The 22,743-nt window shown below is 37.3% G+C and overlaps 1 protein-coding gene across 2 annotated transcripts in view; it reads right to left on the bottom strand.

Moving 5' to 3' along the window:
* Nucleotides 1-5,579: 5,579 nt before the first annotated feature.
* The window catches only part of LOC107867407 (phospholipid-transporting ATPase 3), a 70,426-nt gene continuing 53,262 nt past the window's right edge, over nt 5,580-22,743 (bottom strand). For both annotated transcript variants that reach the window (XM_016713635.2, XM_016713636.2), the window contains 12 exons: nt 22,192-22,334; nt 21,302-21,403; nt 21,150-21,213; nt 20,859-21,071; nt 19,986-20,151; nt 19,807-19,886; nt 19,488-19,727; nt 14,325-14,546; nt 14,078-14,245; nt 13,599-13,958; nt 13,419-13,525; nt 5,580-6,178 (listed from right to left, as the gene is read on the bottom strand). In XM_016713635.2, the coding sequence (XP_016569121.1) occupies nt 5,878-6,178; nt 13,419-13,525; nt 13,599-13,958; nt 14,078-14,245; nt 14,325-14,546; nt 19,488-19,727; nt 19,807-19,886; nt 19,986-20,151; nt 20,859-21,071; nt 21,150-21,213; nt 21,302-21,403; nt 22,192-22,334 (2,166 nt within the window). In that variant the 3' untranslated portion in view covers nt 5,580-5,877. The remainder of the gene's footprint in view (nt 6,179-13,418; nt 13,526-13,598; nt 13,959-14,077; nt 14,246-14,324; nt 14,547-19,487; nt 19,728-19,806; nt 19,887-19,985; nt 20,152-20,858; nt 21,072-21,149; nt 21,214-21,301; nt 21,404-22,191; nt 22,335-22,743) is intronic.

Raw genomic sequence — 22,743 nt, forward strand, 5'->3', positions numbered from 1 at the left:
GTTTCATGGACCATCCAAACTTTATTTCACACTATCAAAGGGATAATGTATTTTCAGAGATGGAACTTTATTGGAGGGGTAGGTGAAGAAAGGATGTATCTTTGGATAATTGGGATAGTTGAGTTGGGCAGGGTGCATGGATTTACTGCAAAAATGGATTTGATTTCAATTTTTCCTAAAATAGGTTTTCTAACATAGGGAGAAAGGATGTGACCTTTTTTATCAGAATAAGAAGAGAAATATGCACATTCAAGATACTAACCTGAGAGCTGGGACCAGGTCCCTCTCTTTCTTTGAGTGATTTCTCAAATTTGTGCATACTTTATCCATTTTATTCCAAAATTGTTCCCATGGGTGTATACCTATAAAGGTATGATACTGAGTTAGAATAACAACTACATACTTTACCAAGAATACCAATCTCCTGGTCATAGACAATTTTGTGGAGAAATACTGATTCACATGGTAGGTTAGGTCATTTTGATTAGGCCTAACTTAAGCATGTTCTTCAAAAATTATTCCTTGTGAAGTGCCTTAGTAATGATATCAGCTATCTAATCCTCAGTCTTGCAAAACTTTATGCAGATTTCCCCTTTCTCAATATTGTCTCTTAGGAATTGTTGCCTCACATCAATATGCTTAGTCATCTTGTGTTGCACTGGATTCTTGAACATTTTTAGAGAACTTGTGTTGTCACACATTAGAGGGATAGTGTCTGAGACAATACCAAAATTTTTCAATTGTTGCTTGATCCATAACAGTTTTGCACAAAAAGAAGCAGCAACAATATATTTAGCCTCCGCAGTAGATAGAGCAAGTGATTTTTGTTTCTTAGATCCTTAGGAGATTAAGGATAAGCCAAGAAAATATGTCATTCCTGAAGTGCTTTTTCTATCTACCAAATTTCTAGCATAATCAGCATCCGCATAGCCCACCAAGTCAAAACTGTCTCCTAATGGATAATATAGGACCAGGTCCCCTGTCCCCTTCAGATTCCTGAGAATTCTTTTTGCATCTTTCAAATGGGAATCCTTTGGGCATGCTTGAAATCTGGCACACATTCCTACACTGAAAACAATGTCAGACCTACTTACAATGAGATATAGCAAGGATCCAATTATCCCTCTATACATTGTCTTATTCATTGAAGGACCCAAATCATTATTGTCCATTTTTTAGCTGGTTCCAATTAGAGTATGAATTATCTTGGCATCTCTCATGTTATACTTCTTCAGTAGCTCCTTGATGTACTTCTCTTGACAAATCATTGTCCCTCAAGGAGTTTGCTTAATCTGCAAGCCTAGGAAGAAGCTCAATTTCACCCATCATACTCATTTCAAATTCACTCCCCATTAGCATAGCAAATTCTTCACATAGTGATTCATAAGTAGCTTCAAATATTATTTCATCAACATATATCTGGACAATTAATAGGCTGCTACCTCCGGTCTTCAAGAATAGAGTATTATCTATTTTTCCTCTTTTAAAACCATTTTCAAGAGAAACTTTGAGAGTCTCTCATACAGGCCCTTGGTGCTTGCTTTAAACCATAAAGAGCTTTATCCAATTTAAGTACATGTTGGGGAAAATCTGCATCTTCAGAGCCTGGAGGTTGTTTGACATAGACTTCTTCTTTCAGGCTTCTATTCTGGAAGGTACTTTTGACATCTATTTAGAATAGTTTGAATCCTATATATGTAGAAAATGTAACAAGAACTCTGATTACCTCTATTCTTGCTACAAGGGCAAAGGTCTCATCATAATAAATCCCTTCTTCCTGATTATAAGCTTGAACAACCAGCCTTGTCTTATTTTTGTTGATAGTTCCATTTTCATCTTGCTTATTCTTCTACACCCAATAATTGTTCTGTCAATAAACCTGGGGAACAAATGCTAAACTTTGCTTCTTTCAAATTGATGAAGCTCTTCTTGCATTGCATTAATCCAATCAGCATCTTTCAGGGCCTCTTTTACATTCTTGGGCTCAATTTAGGATAAAAAGGTTGAAATACCATAGCATTCCTGGCTTGAGTTCTTGTTTGAACTTTAGTTTCCAGGGGTGTAGTCAGGTTCTCAAAGGGATAAGAGGATTTGTGCCTCCAATTTGGCCTTCTGAGATTGATACCACTGGACCAGGTCCCTGTGAATTCTAACTAGTGTTCTCTAGTGGTTCTTTTAGTAGAGCTAGAATTCGTGGCTGAGATCTTGGATCATCATCACTGTCATCACTCTCATCTGCATCATTAATTCCTTGATCATCATCTTCGATAATAACATCCCTTTAAACAAGAATAAGTTCTTCATCTTCTAAACTTTCACCATCTTCAGTGTTCATTTGACTTCCTGACTCATTAAAGTTCACATGAATACTTTTTTCAACACACAAATTTCTTTTATTGAACACTCTCTAAGACTTTGCAGTTGAGGAGTAGCCTACAAACACAAATTCATCACTCTTGGAATCAAATTTTCCCAATTCTCTCTTCCCATTATTTAGCACAAAACATTTGCATCCAAAAGGTCTGAAATAGTCTATCTTAGGCTTTCTATTGAATACCAGATCATATGGTGTTTTATTCAGAAGGGATTTAATCAAACACCTGTTAGTCACACAACAAGCAGTATTCACTGCTTCAGCCCAGAAACTCTTTGGAAGACCACTATCAATTAGCATAGTCCTAGCAATCTCTACAAGAGTCTGTTTTCCATTCAATAACTCCTGGAAATCTATTTTTCCATTCAATAACTCCATTTTATTATGGATTTCTAGGAGCAGAAAAGTTGTGACTTATTTCATGCTCAGCACAGAATTCATCAACTTGAGAATTCTCAAATTCAGTCCCATGTTCAGACCTAAATTCAACAATTTTGCAATTTAGCCTCACTTGGATTTTCTTAGAAAAAGCCACAAGAACCCCATATATTTCATCCTTGGTTCTTATAAACATTGTCCAGGTGAACTTGGAATAGTCATCTACAATAACCAGCACATATTTCTTCCCTCCTTTACTTTGGACTTTAATAGGTCCGCATAAATCCATTTGAAGTATTTCAAGAGGACTGGAAGTACTTACTTGCTTCTTTAATTTGAAGGAGGATCTGGTTTGTTTCCCTTTAACACAAGTATTATAGACTTTATTGTCTGGAAATTTCAGCTTTGGCAGGCCACGAACCAGGTCCCTTGAAATCAGTTTGTTTAACAAGGAGGAACTCACATGCCCTAATCTTTTGTGCCACAAATTAGCATCTTTACCTTGTGTACTTAAACAAGTTAATTCCCCATTAGCTACAGACTCCAGATCAGCTACATGCATGTTCTTGATCCTTTTGGCTTTGACAATAATCCTTCCAGATTTCATACTTGATATAGTGCATCTATCATATGAGAATTTTACCTCATTTCCTTTGTCACAGATTTGAGATACACTTAGAAGACTATACTTTTGCATATTCACATAATACACATCTTCTATTGTATGATGGGGTGATTTTCCAATCCTTCTAACACCTTGTATATAACCTTTTTTGCCATTTCCAAAAGACACACCTCCCCCTTGAAGTGCCTTAAGAGAGAGAAAACAATCAACCCTCTCAGTCAGGTGTCTAGAACAACCACTATCCATAAATCAGTTTTGGTTGTCATCCTCTTTTTCTACCACATTTCCTTCTCTATCTTCAGCAGTGGCCATTATAAGGCTACAGAATCCTGAGATTATTTTCTTCTCACCAGGTTTCAGAATTAAACCATCTCCATCCTCTTTGTCTTTCTCAGATTTATTTGAGGAGTCTTCCCATGTAGCCAGCACTTTCTTTATTATACAGCTAGTTGCGTCCTTTCTTATTGATTTTTTAGGATTTTGATCATTCTTTTGCATTTGGTAGTTTCTTATAAATGACTTAGAGCTACCATCTTTGTGACAGCCTTCAATCTTATCATTTCTTTTGCTAAGCTAACCACCCATTTTTATAGTTCTAATAATTTTTATTGTAAAAAGTGCAACATCACTGTCTTCTTCACCTAGGTCAGAGTCTAAAACTTTCAAGGTCAGAAATATCTCTCTTTTTGCTTCCTTTCTTTCCACCCCTAGTTCAGTTATAGTAGACATTATGACTAGAACACTTTAGGTATGAACCTTTTAAAGCGAACCAGCTCTGATACCAATTGTTGAAACCCTTGGAGGTTGCACCACAAAGTCAGGGACCAAGTCCCTCAAAGTCAATCGCAAGCAATAGAACAGTAAAGCAGCTATAAGGTGCTAGAAAATTAAGGCAGTGCAAAAAAATACCAACACAAAAAATTTAATGTGGAAACCCCCCTTGCTCAAGGAAGGAAAGAACTATGGCTTGCCCTCATAAGCACCTCCAAATCCACTATAATCGAACTCTTGATTAAAGCCTTCAATGAACCTAATCTAGGTTCCTTTCGCTTGTAATAACTCTACTACAAGCTTATCTTGGCAACTCTGTCAAGGACTCTCTTCACTGATTAACTCTAATCAATATCAAACTTAGGCAACTTTACCTAAGCACTCTCTACTCAAAGAAAAAAAGTTCATTACTCTTATAACATGAGTAATTCGCTTACAAATCAGAACTCACTCAAGAACAACTTCTATTTAAGCACACATAATTAGTTAAGAACTTGAGTAGTGTTGAAATGGGGTTTTTGCCACCTCTGTTCACTCTTTGTAATTGCCAAAAACCATTTGATGAAGCATCATTTTTTTCCTTTTATAGATGAGTGATGATTAGGGTTGAAATATTATTGGACCAGCTGTCCTAATCAGTACAAGCAGCACCTGCAAGTTTGTTACACAAGAGGACAAAATTGTGCAGTCACGCGTGCTAGCTGTACTGTACCATGAACATCCAGGGACCTAAGTCCTTGCAATTAGCTGCTCATCATCAAAACTACATATAGCACTAATCACCTCTTCTACTCATCCTGTTCTAATCCCAATTGTCGTCATTAACAGGTGACAATTGGATCAAAACTACATATAGCACTAATCACTTCTTCTACTTGTCCTGTTCTAACCCGAATCGTCGTCATCAACAGGTGACTATTGGAGCTTCAACGGCAGATTCTCTCTAGTAGTTTCCAATTCAGTTTCTCAAGTGTCTCAGCTAGTTTGTACTGAATTGAGCTATTAATAAAATTCCTCTTTTCGCAATTATGAATTCTTTTTCACTTTCGAAGAACATTACACCATTCGTCCACTACGGCTGATATGAAGTATTTTTATAGTGATCGAATTGTACAATACTTCTCAAGATGTTTGCGCGGATACTAGACTAACAATCACCAATGGAAATGGTCATCAGTTGCTTTAAAGTGCGTTTAGAAGCTATTTGCAAAAAGAAAAACCACAAACAATTACCAAACTCATACCCTCTTTCTCGGCAACTAAAGTGCGTTTAGAAGCTATTTGCAAAAAGAAAAACTACAAACAATTACCAAACTCATACCCTCTTTCTCGACCAAAATCCAAATAATATTACCAAACATAAAGCAAATCATATAAAGTATAAACAATGTTCGGATGCAAAACTTTCTAAAAATATCTCAGAGCCAATACTTCCCAAAACATCCAAGACTAATATATTAACCATGCTCTTAGGAATATTCAAGCTTCAATAAATAGATTTTCAGTTACTCCCACTTCCAGAGAGTACACAACTTCTTCTAAACTAATTTTACAAGAAGCTCACTAAACCTAATTATGACTATATTCCCAAAAATCACAAGGGCGAGCAAGGTGTGTGAAAGAATAAAACTAGATAAGATATTACACAGCTAATTCTACCTATTAGCTAAATGGTCTAGGTCAAAAAAGAAGTAACATCACTGTCAAGAGGGAAAATTTGAACCAACTGTTAGTTTTCTTGAGATAGCTTTGACCGTGGTTTCATACTTGCTCTCCGAGCTACATCCCATGCCTTTTGGGGGATCGAGACACCAGCCTGAGATGCAAAAAATGACTCGTAACCAGGTGAATCAAAGGCAAAACCAGTGTGTTTTGATTTCTGTCCGGGCAGTTGCCTAATTGCGTAACTCCTTGCTTCTTCGGGTGTAAGATTATTTCCAATCTGCAGTGACCCCATCCTGCTGTCAATCTCATGCCTGTGAATTTCCTGAACGATCTGATAATCATATGGGAAAACCCATCTTTGAACCCTGGAAAAAGCAACAAGTAATGTTAAACAAGACTATCAATTTTCAATAAGGTATAAAACAAAAAATTAACATATTAAAAGCAAGAGAACATAAGGGATTTGAAAGGGAAAATATGACTCATTTTTGGTTGTACCAAGCCTGCTCTGGACTCAACATTTCTGTGCCATTTCCTAGTCCCTAATTCCTAATACAAAAGATAAACCAAATCCTATAGAATGGAATTATAATGACAGCGTGAATGAGATGACATAGCAAAAGTGCATCCATGTGAACAATGTAACTCGTGCCTCACTCCTTAAATTATGATATATTCAGTGAGAAGTGAGAACAACAGAATGGATAGCTCATAAAAAACATCTATCCACAAAATTCTTCGTGGTTCCCTTCATAGGATGAAACCGTCACGATTAACAGAATACATTGATGGAACAATTCTTGGGGCATAGCAAGGTATTCTAACAGTATGCTATATCTCAAGAATTTCTGTTTGGTTCCTTCCGTAGGATGAGACCACTGCAATCAGCAACACAAAGTGATGGCTAATTTTCAAGGCATAACATACTAAAACAAGAGATGAAAACAAAATATATAGCAGAGTCTGCTTACTAGTGATTACTTAGATTTTATATTGTGTTTTATATATTTTTCCTAGGTTTGAATGGTTTATTCGATGTTCTGTTTGTGGAAGTGGCTTAAGTTATGGGTTATTGTGATATAGGCACATTCAAGGGTCAAATGGAGATAAAGGAATGGTTTTAGGGTCAAGAGATGGAGTCAGAGGCAACTGAGAGGGACGGAAACTTACAGGAACAAGATGCAATAAGAGATGATCGAAACTAGACTTGGGAGCAATAATTTCAACAAAGTAACACATGAGCTTTTCTTTTTGAAATGGTAACATTTTTGTATGTAAGTCAACAGGACCTGTTATGGCCTAGGTTACAAGGAATGAAATCTAAGTAGAGCTACAGAAAAGTCTGTTAGATAACTATAGAGACCCTGGGAACTGTACGAGAGTCTGTGTCACTTATATACTCTTGTTTACACCAAAAATGCAAAAGCAGAATACAATCAAGGTTTATCTTCTGGATAGGGTTGCTTTTGCTCTCAAAAAATCTTGAATTCCTTTCCTTCCAGATAGTCCACCATATGCAGCCTGGGATCATACTCCAGCTGGTTTTTTGAGCTTCTGTTCCTCCGTTCCTACTCCAACTAGATAGCGTATGTAGTGTATTCATTGACATTGTCCCAACTCAAACCAATCGTTGCTAGAAATATATCCCACGGTTGAGAAATCACCTTACAATTCCAAAAAAGAAGACTATTTGTTTCTGCATTTCTTCCACAGAGAGCAAAAAGGTGCATTCACCTTCTCTGCAGTCTGTCTAGTATCAAGCAAGCCCTCTTAACTACAAACCAAGCAATACATGCCACTTTGTATGGTATCCTGGTCTTCCATAATTGCTTCCAAGGCCACTGCATAAGATTGCCGTTATGGTTCCTCATATGATATGCTGTTTTGACCCAAAAAGCTCCTGAACCGTCTCTCAGCCACCATAATCTATCTTGCTCAAGTGAGACTCCGTTGAAGAGATTGAGAGTGTTGAGGAATCCTACGAATCTGTCCATCTCCCTATCATTAAAAAGCCTCCTGAAACTGAGGTCCCAACCTTGATTATTCCAAACTTCACTAATATTAGCTCTTTGTTGTTGATTTAGTAAGAAAACACCCGGGTGTCAAAAATCTGAGGGGACTAGATCCTAACCAGTTGTCTTCCCAAAAAGAGATCTTGTGACCATTCCCAACTTTGAATCTAATATTGATACTGAAAATCTGCATAGATTCTTTACACCAAACCCCCCTTGTTGTTTGCTGAGTGTTAGGGTTTTCTATTTGACAAGGTGGATGCCTCTTTTATCTTTGTTACCTTGCCACAAAAAATTGCTTCTCAACATATCCATTATCTTTTCAACCCGAGGAGGAATAGGGAAAAAAGACATCATGTAGGTAGGTAGAGCATCTAGGACACTGTTTATGAGAATTAGCTTACCACCTAAAGAAAGATACTGGCTCTTCCATCTGGTAAGTTTCTTCTCACATTTCTCTAACATCCCATTCCAAACTTCTATGGATCTACTATTTCTCCAAGTGCCATGCCAAGGTAAATTATAGGCAAAGATCCCACTTCTCCTAAAATTTGCACACATTGCTGGAACTAGAGAGGATCATTAACTGGAAACATAGAACTCTTCCTCCAGTTGACATGTAATCCGGAAACCCCTTTGTTGATGTATGTGACCATCTCACATCTAAAAGCTTAAGTTGTCAGAGAGAGCACACTTTTATTATTTAATTATATTCTCAACACATCCCCTCACATGCCGGCTTGATTTCTTTTTTCATGGGCCAAGCACGTGGATTTTTTAAAAAAAAAAAATAATGGTTGGCGGTGAGATTCGATCCAAGGACTTCTACCTTCTTTTATACCATGTTGAAGTGTGTGAACATCTCATCTAAAAGGTGAAGCACTTTCTCATTCAAGATGGAAGCAAGCTATGATAGATGAGATGTTTGCTTTATATACAAGTGGTACTTGGGAGCTTGTTTTCCTTCTTGCAGGCAACTCTACTATTGGTCACTGTTGAGTTTATGCAGTCAAAGTTGGTCCAGAAGGTCAAGTTGATCGGCATAAGGCTCATTTTGTTGCCAAAAGATGTACGCAAATATTTGTACTTGATTATAGTGACACTTTCTCTTCCGTAGCTAAAATAGCATTTGTCCGTCTTTTCCTATCTATTGTTGTCATTCGTCATTAGCGTCTTTATCAGTTGGACAATAAGAATGCTTTTCTGCACGGTGATCTCGAGAAAGAAGTCTATATGGAGCAACCACCTGATTTTGTTGCTCGAGCGGGTTTAGTAGCCTTGTATGTCGATTGTGCAAGTCACTCTATGGTCTGAAACAATCCCCTCGAACCTGGTTTAAAATTTTAGCATAGTAATTCAGGAATTTGGCATGATTCATAGTGGAGCTGATCACTCAGTATTTTATCAGCATTCTGAACCAAATTTGTGTATTTATTTGGTGGTTTATGTTGACGATATTGTTATCACCAGCAATGATCCGGATGGTATCACTAATTTGAAGCAACATCTCTTTCAATATTCCAGACTAAAGACCTCAGCAGACGAAAATATTTTCTAGGTATTAAAGTTGCTCAGTCCAAATCATGTATTGTTATTTCTCAACACAAGTATCCCTTAGACATTCTTGAGGAGACAGGATGATAGGATATAAACCCATTGACACTCCCACGGATCCAAATGCTAAACTTCTGTCGGGACAGGGGAGCCACACAATGATCCTGGAAAGTATAGGCGGTTGGTTAGAAAGTTGAATTATCTCACAGTGACTAGACCCGACATATCTTTTCCAGTGAGTGTTGTAAGTCAGTTTATGACTTCCCCTTGTGATAGTCATTGGGATGCAGTTGTTCGTACTCTGGGATATATAAAGTCAACTCCAGGTAAAGGACTACTCTTCGAGGATCAAGGACATGAGCATATCATTGCATATAGAGTTGTTTATTGGGCAAGATCACCCTCTGATAGACTTTCTACATCAGGATATTGTGTTAGTAGAAAAGTAATTTGATGTCCTGAAAGAGTAAGAAACAGAGTGTGGTCGCTCGATCTAGTGTAGAAGCAGAATATCGAGCAATGGTTGTAGCAACTTGTGAGCTAGTTAGGATCAAACAAGTGATGAGACAACTAAAATTTGGAGAAACCAGTAAGACGGAACTTGTGTGTGATAATCAAGCAGCTCTTCATATCGGTATCAAATCCAGTGTCTCGTGAGAGGACTAAGCACAGAGAGATTGACTGTCACTTTGTCAGAGAAAAGATACTCTTAGAGATAATGTTACAAAATTTGTTATGTCAAGTGATCAGCTTGCAGATATCTTCACCAAGTCCCTCACCAGTCCTTGTATTAATTACATTTGTAACAAGCTAGGTACATATGACTTGTATGCACCAACTTGAAGGGACATCCAAATCATGAATGTTTGGAATCCATATTATGCAAGGAGACATTGCTTTTGCTAATTCAAATTGAAGGGTGATATAAAATCGGTCTATTTCCGGCATCATATCCACAGTTAGCCCATTCATCCTAGTTAGCAGTTCCAGCTCCGTATCAAGGTCACGATCGAGGAGTGTTAGAATACGAGTAAGAAGAGGAATAGTATATAAAATCCTACTTGAAAAAAGATTATATGTGGTGTCTATAAATCGGGTCTCAATGTAATTATGTAGATACACAATTCACTAATATTTTTCTCTAGTATTTCTAACTACCCTTCAAAAATATTCAGAACAATTCTTTCAGTCTTTATTTGTCCCGCACCTGCGTTACATAGGATGATTGCAGCATGCATACAACAGATGCGTAATTTCCATGCAATCACCTTGTTTGTTCTTGACCTTGAACCCTCTGAGCCAACTATTCCTCTGAGCTGTAATTAACATGTTATTCAAGCCCTCCATGGTCAACAGAAAGAGGAAAGAAAGAGGAACGGAGAGAGAGGATCTCCCTGCCTCGGTCCTCTATGAGAGGGTAAAATAGGGTAAAATCTGGGGATCCATTGATCAAAACTGAGAAATTGACAGTACTAATACAAAATCTAATCCAATTCACACACTTTGAGCCAAACCCCACTCTCTTCAGCATATTCAAAAGGAAACCCCAATTCACATGACCTTAATTTGCAGGGTACTATTCTTAATCTATAAGGACTTTTGGACATGCTTAAAGGACCAATACTTCAGTTCTTGAAATCTAGCCTCCAGCGGTCAGATCGATTTTGTCATTTGGACTTGCCTACGCAAAACTTTATGGACATTCGATCAAAGTTGCGCCGCACAAAAGACGGCATGGGGGAACCGAAGCATGAACTTCAGAGTAGCCCAGAATATCAAGTTAGTGCAACAGACTGGGTTTGGCACCTTGGCAGAGCTTCTATATTTTCCCATACTAAGGTATAGATTGATACATATTAGGCTCATATTCAGGAGTTTGTACATGATTTTTCGGAGGTTCTACGGAGTCTTTTACAGGAGAAGAAAGATCCACGTTTTACAAAGATTCTTCTTTTTCCTTCTTTTTTAATTGATTTTGATATTTTCTTCGGATAAGCTTGTAATTTTTGTTGTGATCATGCTTGGTAAACTCATTGGGATTGTTTGGATGGGGGATAAGAGACAGTGATCCTGGGATAAAATATAGAATTATTTTATCCGGCGTTTGGTTAGGGGTATTAATTAACCCCCAGATTATTTATTCTACCAATCGTATTATAATGATGGGATAAGTTATCCCTATATGGTGGGATAACTAATCGCATGGAATATGTCAATCCATGGGATAACTTTGTCTATCCCATCCTTCGTACCCAATAACCCGTTAATTCTAGAGTTGTGGTGAACTTGTCATGAATGATATGGTTCCTATCATTTGTGAGGTTACTGATATCCTTTGGCAGCTCTGCCGAAGTGCGAAAGATATAATATAGACAACTGCCACAAAATCGCAGACCTACTAACATTTTGGAGCTATTCTGGAAGTCTGACTGCAGGAAAAGTGGTGGAAGATGGCTTGAGCTTGCATCTAGTGGACTATATGGAAGGAGAGGAACACAACCAGAGGCGCATCTAGGATTTGAACTGAATGGGTTCAGCCTTTAAGGTTCTCTGCATTTCCCCATATTATTTTAAAGTTATGAGTTCATATCTACTATTTGTATAAAACTTCATTGAATTTTTACTCATAAATTTATGCTTCACTTCAAAAGTACTAGGTTCAAGACCCGGTACCACAAAGGTGGATCTACCCCTAAACACACAAAATAAAAAATTAATATAATGTCCACATGCAATAACAAACAAGAGATCAAATTAAATACACAACTAAACCAATTTGACTAATTTCTCTGATAATGTGAAAATACTTGTTTCAAACAAAAAATTTATTTTGTTGCTCTCTCTCAACTAACAACCATTAATTTTTTCTGCAAACAAAACAAAAACATGACTAGTTTAAAGACAAACTATTTTTAGAAAACAAGTTGTTTGTTCTGAAAATCAAATACTAGCAAAATCAACTTAACTTTCTGAATGAACTTCCTAGATCCTTAAGAAAATTAAGTTGAATTGTCTATTTATGTTTCATTTTTGGTGAAAGGAAGAATTCTTAGATGATGTGGCTTCACTGTTAAGACACCATAGAATTCTAAGAAGAAGGAGGACAATTTTTGCTTTCTGAAATATAAATATGCTAGCAGCATAGCCATTGTGCTCTCTATTTATAAGATTGTTACCTTTCTCAAAAAGAAATCATTGTAGTTAACTGGTAAGTCTTTGAAGGAGTGATATTTCATACTACTCTATGTTGCTAGAACTCTCCAAAAAAGTTAACGGGTGTGTGACGGATTCCCCAAAAGTAGTGTATTTTTTGAGAATTCGACACTGGTGCGGCATCGAAAGTGAAGAGACTACACAACTAAGATATTACTTAAGAAACCGCTTAACGTACCTAGCATCTGCACTGGTTCACTAAGATGCTAGTGTGTGGGTCTCATCAGCCATGGGCTGTGTTAAAGAGAGCCGCACAAGATAAACAATTATTTCACTTAACTAAATCTTTTTCTATTCATCTAATCACACATTGCTAGTATCCATAGCATCATATCCTTTTTTTCTCTTTTATTTGTGCATTCTTCATTAAGCCCATGCTCTATTTGAGGTTGGTGCTCAAAACCCGAACAGAACTCAGCGACTTTGGTTTTAACTTTTCACCTTTGGTAACACTGGATCCAAGGAATTAGCAATAAAAAGTTTATCCAGCAGAGCAGGAATCCAGCCTTAAAAAGAAAATGCGGCAATCAATTAATGGCAGAACATGGCACAAGCCAGTTGCAAATGGTTCAATTGCATGAATGTTTGTGCCTAATGAAACTGGCAGAACGGTTCCACAAATGGATTGGGTGTTCTCATGCACAAACAGATTTTAGTACCACTAGACTAATATTTTCTTCAAACGAAATTTAGATTGATTTTACAAAATTTAGAAACACAGTCCAGCCAAATCCACAATTCGGAAATACCTACAATAATTTTTTTTGACACAACATACCTGTCATAATATTAGTTACGAGGACTTTAAAATTAACTAAAAACTTACCCCTGATAAATGAAGTCACCAAAAAGAGCAGCAACAGGTACAAGGAGCAGAACGAGGTAGAAATAAAATGTGCTCATCAAGGCATAGATGACCAAATAGATATTCTTCTGCAGTGGAGGAGGAATATCAAACTTATTAGCATATGCACACACGCAAGCATAAACAAGTGACTAAACCCACCTGTTCTTTTGGCAAGGAAATACCCGAATAAATAAACACAAATATGAACCACAATAATATGCTCCCTCCAACAGTGGTGTGATGCCATCTTGTAATTGTGTCGCACATCATAAGCAGACGCAAATTGACAGTCACAACAACACAAGTGAAAGCCATTGTACTGACATCCCACAGGCCAAATATCTTGCCTGATGAATTCATGCCCTTTGTACTCGTGGCAATTACAAAATAATACAAGACCAATGATTGATATATTGCAAAAAAAGCCCAGATGACCACAACTCTCCATTTGAAGAAAGTATTTCTTATTCCTTCCTTGTATAGCTCAGGATATTTCTTGGAGAGGGAAGCACTGACATCCTAAATACACAATAGAGAAGTAGCAATAGACAAAAAAGGAATACCATAACAATTAGAGAATAAGCTGACTTAGTTGCATCATAAATGTTTAGCAGTAACAAAATATAACAATTACATACCTTCTCAAAAAGCCCAAGTACAATAACCGGAAGAGCTGTGAACATCACATTATAAAGAGACTGGAACCAATCGTCATAGAACCTTTGACCGGAGAATCCAGTCCGGAAGGTAAACCAAAATTGAGTCAGGGTAAATGTCAGATTCTTGTAATAGAAATATGTGACAACCTGCATGTAAAACTTCTAGATCACATAACTACGCCAAAAGACATCATGCATTTTTTGTGCACAATGAGTAAAGGCAGACCTTGCATATTCTCAGATATGACCAGCGTCCATGGACAAGCAGTAAATCAGCAAGGAAACGAAACTGAGCTACTGCGAAATCACTAGCCATCACTGCTTGCATTCCCTCCTGTCCACTTATTCCAACACCAACATGAGCAGCTTGAATCATACTTACATCATTAGCTCCATCACCAATGCTGAGGGTTATTCTGTTTGCCCCCTTCTTAACCAAGCTTGTCACCTGAAAAGAAATGGAAGAAATGGCTAAAACCGGAGAACCTAGAAGATTTACAATCAAAAACTAATCCTAGCTTCAGAAGAAATTACAATCTTTTTATCAGTAACTAGACAAAATACACTGTTGAAACTAGAAAATACCAAAGTGATACCTGTAAAAGCCTAATTTTTCCATAATGAGATGGGAACCCCAAAAGAGAAATTTCAGAACATTAAATATCTGAGGATAATGAGGTTTAGTATGTTTTTCCAGAACATAAGATATCTAGATTGACGACCTCTTCTCTTCTTTCTTTTTTAATATGTAATCCGAGAATAATGAGCTTTTACTATGAGTGATATAGCAAAATTGAGATATGTAAGGGAACTACTTTGATGAAGCCTAAAATGAAAAGTAGTACATAGATTCAAAAAAACTTTTGCTTCTGTCTAGAGTTGCATGACGGGATGATAGAGATGAAGATGGATGATTCTACCCCCACATGTTCATTAACCAAGGCTGATGATACCGCAATAGGAAGAGCTGAGGACCAAACTAAAAAAATTATCAAAATATGTCATGGATATAAAATGGTACCAAAATATGTTTTAACCCACAAAAAAAATGAGTTATACCTTTATATTCGAACGGAAACATTGTTGACGGTTTAACTAAACAAAAAGTGTATAACTCACTTTTTTTGTGAGTTATCCATTTTATTTATACATAACTCACAAAAAAAGTGAGTTATACATAACTCAAAAAAGGATAATTCACAAAAAAAGTGAGTTATATACATAACTCAAAAAAGGATAACTCACAAAAAAAGTGAGTTATCCTTCTTATTTATATAACTCACACAAACAATGAGTCATATTTATTTTTATAATTTACGTGATTTTTTATAAAATATGATGTGAAATATGAACATAACTCTAAAAATATGTGAGTTATGTGCACAATTTTATTAGTGATGTGAAATATGAATACGGTGTTAAAAATATATGAGTTATGCAAGACAAATTATATACTATACAGCTAGACGTGAGGCTAGAATATATACAAATTAATTTTTATATACTACAACTAAAATCTTATTTCTTTTTTTAAAAAAAAAAAAAAAAACACATAGGTATGTGAGTTTTATAAAATAAAAATTAGAAAAGAAAAATAGAAATCTCACATAAGAAAGAAATAACTTATTTTTCTAAAAGATATTTTTCTCCTCCATACCGAACACACCTTAAAAAAAAGTATTTTTCGGGGTCTACAATTATTTTCTAAAAATAATTTTCTAATCTTTAGATAAACACTAAAATGTATTTTCTAAAAAATATTTTTTTCATTCAATAACCAAACACTAGAAAATACAACAACAATAACAACAATAACATTCCCAGTTTATTCCCACATAGTGGGGTCTGAGGAGGTTAGAGTGTACGCAGACCATACCACTACCTCATGTGAAATAGAGAGGCTGTTTCCGATAGATCCTCGGCTTAGAACCGATACCAGTATAACAAACACAAAAGCTAAGTGCAAAATATACTAACACCGCTAGCAACAAGATAATACTACAACCACAAGACAAAAATAAAAACTATCTAACCGAAATCATAGACATCACACAGCACCATGAATAAAAATTACAGACACAAAAGAACGCTTCCTTATTATTACCGACGCACTCCCACCCCCTAACCATCTACCCTAATCCATATCCTCCACACCTTCCTATCAAGGGTCATGTCCTCCGTAAGTTGTAACTGCTCCATATCATGCCTAATCACCTCCCTCCAATATTTCTTCGGTCTACCTCTACCTCGCCTAAAACCATCCATAGCTAGCGTCTCACACCTCCGCACTGGAGCATCCGAGCCCCTCCTCATCATGTGCCCGAAAAAACGTAACCTCACTTCTCGCATCTTATCCTCCACCAAAGCAACTCCCACCTTCTCCTGAATAATCTCATTCCTCAGCCTATCTTTCCTGGTAAGTCCACATATCTATTGCAACATTCGCATCTCCGTCACCTTCAACTTTTGGATATGGGAGTTCTTAACTAGCCAATATTCCGCTCCATACAACATAACCGGCCGGACTGCCACTCTGTAGAACTTACTTTTAAGCTTTGGGGGCAACTTCTTATCACATAAGACTCCCGAAGCGAGCCTCAATTTCAACCACCCTGCACCAATACGATGCGTGACATCCTCGTCAATCTCGCCATTGCCCTGAATTATAGACCCCAGATACTTGAAATTCTCCCTCTTCTGAATGACCTGCGAGTCCAGCTTCACCACCACTCCATCCTCCTGCGACACCTCACTAAACTTACACTCCAAGTACTTCGTCTTGGTTCTACTCAACCAAAATCCTTTAGACTCGAGCGTCTGTCTTCAAATCTCCAACATATCATTAACTCCACCCCGAATCTCGTCAATCAGTATCACATCATCCGCAAATAACATACACCAAGGCACCTGCCCTTGAATATGTCTCGTCAAAACATCCATCACCAAGACAAATAAAAAGGGGCTAAGAGTTGATCCCTGGTGCAAGCCTACCAGAACTGGAAATTGCTCCGAATCCCCACCTACCATCCTCACACGAGTCTTCGCCCCATCATACATGTCCTGGATCGACCTAGTGTACACCACGGGCACCCCTCTAGCCTCCAAGCACCTCCATAGAATCTCCGTTGGAACTCTATCATAAGCCTTCTCTAGATCGATAAACACCATGTACAAGTCCTTCTTCCTCTCCCGAAACTGCTCCACTAATCTCCTCACGAGGTGAATGGCCTCAGTGGTCGAGCGACCTGGCATGAAACCGAACTGATTCTCAGAGATATTCACGATCCTCCTCATCCTCAACTCTACCACCCTCTCCCACACCTTCATAGTATGACTCAACAACTTAATGCCTCTATAGTTGTTGCAACTCTAAATGTCTCCCTTGTTCTTATATAAAAGAACCATCGTACTCCACCTCCACGCTTCCGGCATCTTTGCCATCCTAAAAATGATGTTAAACAACCTTGTTAACCACTCCAAACCTGCCCCACTAGTGCTCTTCCAAAAATCCATCGGAATCTCGTCTAGTCCCGTCGCCCTACCTCGCCACATCCACCAAACACTAGAAAATATTTTTCACTCACCAACCAAACATAAGAAAATAAGATTTTTCTTTTCGAGTTTTTATTTCATAAAACTCACATATCTATGTGTTCTTTTTAAAAAATAAAATAAAAAATTTTAGCTGTAGTATATAACAATTAATTTGTATATACTCTATCCTCATGTTTAGTTGTATAGTATATAATTTGTCTTGAATAATGCATATATTTTTAGCACCATATTCATATTTCACATCACTAATAAAATTGTAGCAGGAGCAAGACAGAGTATATGGAATGCAAGTTTAATGACTTGAGGCAGGAGGACGAGTTGGTAGTTAGGTTGGATTCTCAGGTGGTGTGTAGGAGGGATAGTTTTAAGTATCTCGGGTCCTTGATTCATGGAAATGGTGAGATTGATGAGGATATCTCCCATCGGATTGGGGAAGGTTGGATGAAGTGGAGGCTAGCCTCTGGAGTGTTGTGTGATAAGAAGGTGTCACTCAAACTTAAAGGAAAATTTTACAGAGTGGCAGTCTGTCCGGCCATGTTATATGGAGCAGAGTGTTGGCCAGTAAAGAACGCCCATATCCAAAAATTGAAGGTGGCGGAAATGCGGATGTTGCGTTGGATGTGTGGGCTTACTAGGAGTGATAGGGTTAGAAATGAGATTATTCAGGAGAAGGTTGGAGTGGCTTCGGTGGAGGACAAGATGCGGGAAGTTCGGTTGAGATGGTTCGGGCATGTGAGTAGGAGGGGCGCGGATGCCCCAGTTCATAGGTGTGAGAGACTGGCTTTGGATGGTTTCAGGCGGAGTAGGGGTAGGCCGAAGAAATATTGGAGGGAAGTGATTAGACAGGACATGGAGCAGTTACAGCTTACAGAGGACATGACCCTAGATAGAAAGGTGTGGAGGACGCGGATCAGAGTAAAAGGTTAGTGCCTGCTGGTAGGCCGTAGTCGGAAGCTAAGAGAGCTTTGGGGTGGGGGTATTGTGGGTGAGGGTGCTTTTGGTTTGTTAGTATAGGGTTCTACTGTGTGGGTGCATTATTTTTATTGTTCCAACGTGTTTCATGCTTTATTATGAATTTAATTATTATTCTTTGTCCTGAGTCAGGGGTCTATCGGAAACAACATTGCTACCTCTCCGGAGGTAGTGGTATGGACTGCATATATTTTACCCTCCCCAGACCCCACTGTGTGGGAATACACTGGGTTTGTTGTTGTTGTTGTTGTAATAAAATTGTGCACATAACTCACATATTTTTAGAATTATATTCATATTTCACATCATATTTTATAAAAATTCACATAAATTATAAAAAAAAATATGACTCACTATTTGTGTGAGTTATATAAATAAGAAGGATAACTCACTTTTTTTTCTGAGTTATGCTTTTTATTTACATAACTCACAAAAAAAAAGTGAGTTTATTTCGTAAATATAACTCACTTTTTTTGTGAGTTATGTATAAATAAAATGGATAACTCACAAAAAAAATGAGTTATATACTTTTTGTTTAGCTCACACCGTCAGTAACGTTTCCATTAAAAAATAATGACATAACTCACTTTTTTGTGAGTTAAGCATATTTTGATATCACTTTATATTCATGGCATATTTTGATAATTTTTTTAGTTGGGTGGCATAGTTTGGTCCCTAGCACCAATAGGAATAAATAAAGTGTCACCCATATTCAACAGACCCCACTTGCTTGGGACTGAACCGTTGTTAATATTGTTGTCTATTTAACAGACAGAAAGGTGCAGCTATAGAATGAAAAAGGGCAAATTCGAAGTTACTAATGTCGTAACTATTCAAAGAAAGACCACCTACATGACCTCACCTGTGCTTTCTGCAAAGGAGAAACACGGCAGCAAACCACTGCACTGCAATTCAAGCTTAAATTCAACAGCATTACACGAAGACTGGGGTCTAATGCATACATCAAACACTTCCCATCAATTATTAGTGCTAATTTTGGTCCAGAAACAGAACGAAGATGCTCTTGCACTTCCTCATAACATCTTTTAAGCTCGTTCTGCACTGTTTCTTTCATAAAACGAGCAAGCTCCACTTGATCACCCTGCGAATGAACACAAATGGAATTGTTAAAGTGAGTATTTTGTAACTGACAAACATGAAAATTGAAATGCACTGCTCACTCTATCTTCCACTTCTCTGATTGCATCAATTTCAGAACTAATGATAAATTGTTTCATGCTGTTATTGATCAACTTGCAAGCTGACATAGATACAAATGAGACTAGGATAAGATGGTGCAAGTAGAATCGAAATTTAAAAAAAATGCTAAACTGCCTATCATTAATGCCAAGTTGCCAACCATAAGCTATATTTATTGCTGTCTCCAATTTGTCACCAGTAAGCACCCACATCTTAATTCCAGCCCTGAAAAGAGTGTCTATGCACTCAGGTACACCTTCTTGAAGCTTATCTTCTATAGCAGTGGATCCAATCAAGACAAGATCCTTTTCTATCAGTTCTGCCACCTGCAAAATGCTAAATGCTTAGACTCTTTTGACCACCAACAAAAACCTTGACATCAATAACAGGAGTAAAACTACCAAGTTAAACTGCTAAAGCACATAATTGTGAGGGTAACCAAAACTATGGTTATATAATTATCACCCAATATATTACTTCCATCCATTTATATTCGGTGTATTCAAGAATGTTGTAACAGGAGACCAATATGCAAAGGTGCTTATAATAATTTAAATAAAACATTTAGTAGTCAGATTTTATGCAGGTGATAGCTATACGATCCAGTCTCTAGAATGATCATATTTCTATCTTCCTTTTTTTGAATAAAGAGACTAGAATGATCACAGTTGGCAAATCAATTTCAGATGTAATTTTCAAGAGAGAAACCAGGGATGAGAAAAGAATAAGAAGCTTTTGATTATCAGGATTACACAGTGCAATACCGGAGCGTGTGTTTGGCATCACGAACTGACAAAAGAAAACCACCTCTACTCTATAAAAAAATTGTTAAATAATGATCATAATACAGCTAACACAAGCAAATCTGATCAAAATTAGAAAGTAAATGTGTCTGAACATAGTTGCACTTTGCTACTCAAAATGAATGATAAACAGTCGAGACAAAAGTCAATCGCAGAAAGAAAGCAAAATCAGAACCATTGAAAAGGTGCAAATCTGGAAGGAAAAGGGAAATACTTCATACTATGCTCACCTCATCCAATTTCTTCTCCCGGTCCCGGAGAGAAGATTTTGCTTGAATGAATTTCTCATTCCATTTTTCGTACATGTCAGGGGTCAAATCTCTATAAGCCAAGCAAAGTGTCCGAAGTCCAGCAGCCCCAAATTGCTCCAAGTGTTCCCTAGTTCTTTTCTTCAAATCAAGGTCTCCGTCAAGCAACCTCTCATAAATTACATTATCTGCACCCTGAGAAAAGTAGGCTCTATGATAATTTTCTTACTAAAGTAATCTCCTCGAATGCATCTTTCCACATAAAGTTGCTACCTTACAGTAGAGAACCAATCTGCCTTCAGGATAGCGACATACGACAGACTGGCGCTTTCTTGTACTAAACACAAAACAAATGGATAATGGTTAACCTCGTTACCATCATGCAGGTAATAAAAATTGATATACAAGCTAGGATGTGCTGACACCTGTTGAATTCAAGAACATTTAGAATCTCATAAGGAACATCTTGAATCTTCCCCATCTTCTCAACATGTGACTCACGCACATAAATCATAGTTGGTGTACGCCTGTAGAAATTTTTTTAGTCATGGTAAGAAGCGACCCAGCTAAAAATAGAAATGATAGAAGTAACAGTACCACAAAACAGTATGACTAAACTTTTTCCAGAATCTGATACCTCAAATATGTTTAGTGGAGAACTCTAGTCCTAACACAATGTCCTTTTTATAGAGAATGCCTTCAGCTAACCGTAGCACAACTAATTTTTCTTTTATTTTTTAAAGTCTGTCAATTACTCACCAAAAAAGAAACTATCTAAGTTCAACAATAGCAGAGAAAAATAAAGATGTGACTCTGAAGTAGCCCACCATAAAGAAACAAAAACTACCTATTTTATTACCCTATATCCATCAATAGGAATTCTCTCCTCCTCTTCCCCGAGAACTCACCACTGGAACTGGCACCAGGAACAGCATCCTGCTGCAAATGTTTCGTGATTTATTCTCTTCTAACATGCTTGAATAAAATAAGTAAATAACAGCACGAACCGGATACTACAGTAACTCTCTGATGACAAGTACTCTCCTATCAGATAATGACTCACATATATCAGCACTTATTCTCTTCACACATGCCGGAGTAAAATAACAAGAGGAACCAGATTAGTGCAACAGCTTTCATGACGAGTATTCTCTCATCAGATAATGACTACTTTCACTACTTTGAAAGTAAAAAACTGTATTCCTGATCTTCCAACCTAATGGTGCATGACCTTGTACATTTATTTCATAGACGAAGTTCCAACAAACGGGAGCCTTATGGCAGACAACACAAATGTAACAAAAATTCCACTCACTTGTAAAAGAAGAAGCCAAAGTTCTTTGCTGCTACAACCAACGCAGACTCATCTGGGGATGCTGCTTGATATCGTATTTTTTCTGGGGTTTCTTCACCTTCAGGCAGCACAGTATGGCATATAGCAAGGCATCTGAAAAATTCCTGAACAAACAACCCTGGCCTCATTAAACTAGCAACGTAGATGCTACATACATAAGTATAGTGTACCCATGTGAAAATTTCCTACACAAGGACAACTCAATATGAAGCCGAAAATTCTTAAAACAACAAGATACCCTGCAAGTTTAAACTCCCTATTCCCTTCCTTCCCTAAATAAAATCTGCACCTTTCCTTTTTCCATGATCTTAAAATAAACGGAAAAGGTACAAATATACCCCGAACTTTGATAAATGGTACACATATGTCCTCTGTCATACTTTGGGTACAAATATACCCCTGCCGCTAATGATTGAGTACATATATACCCTTCTCACTAACGGAGTGCCATGTGTCATAATCTTAGCCATTTACCAATTTTTATTTATTTTACCCCAAATATACCCACTACCC

This window comes from Capsicum annuum, chromosome 1, assembly GCF_002878395.1.
Source record: "Capsicum annuum cultivar UCD-10X-F1 chromosome 1, UCD10Xv1.1, whole genome shotgun sequence".
NCBI classification, from domain to species: domain Eukaryota; kingdom Viridiplantae; phylum Streptophyta; class Magnoliopsida; order Solanales; family Solanaceae; genus Capsicum; species Capsicum annuum.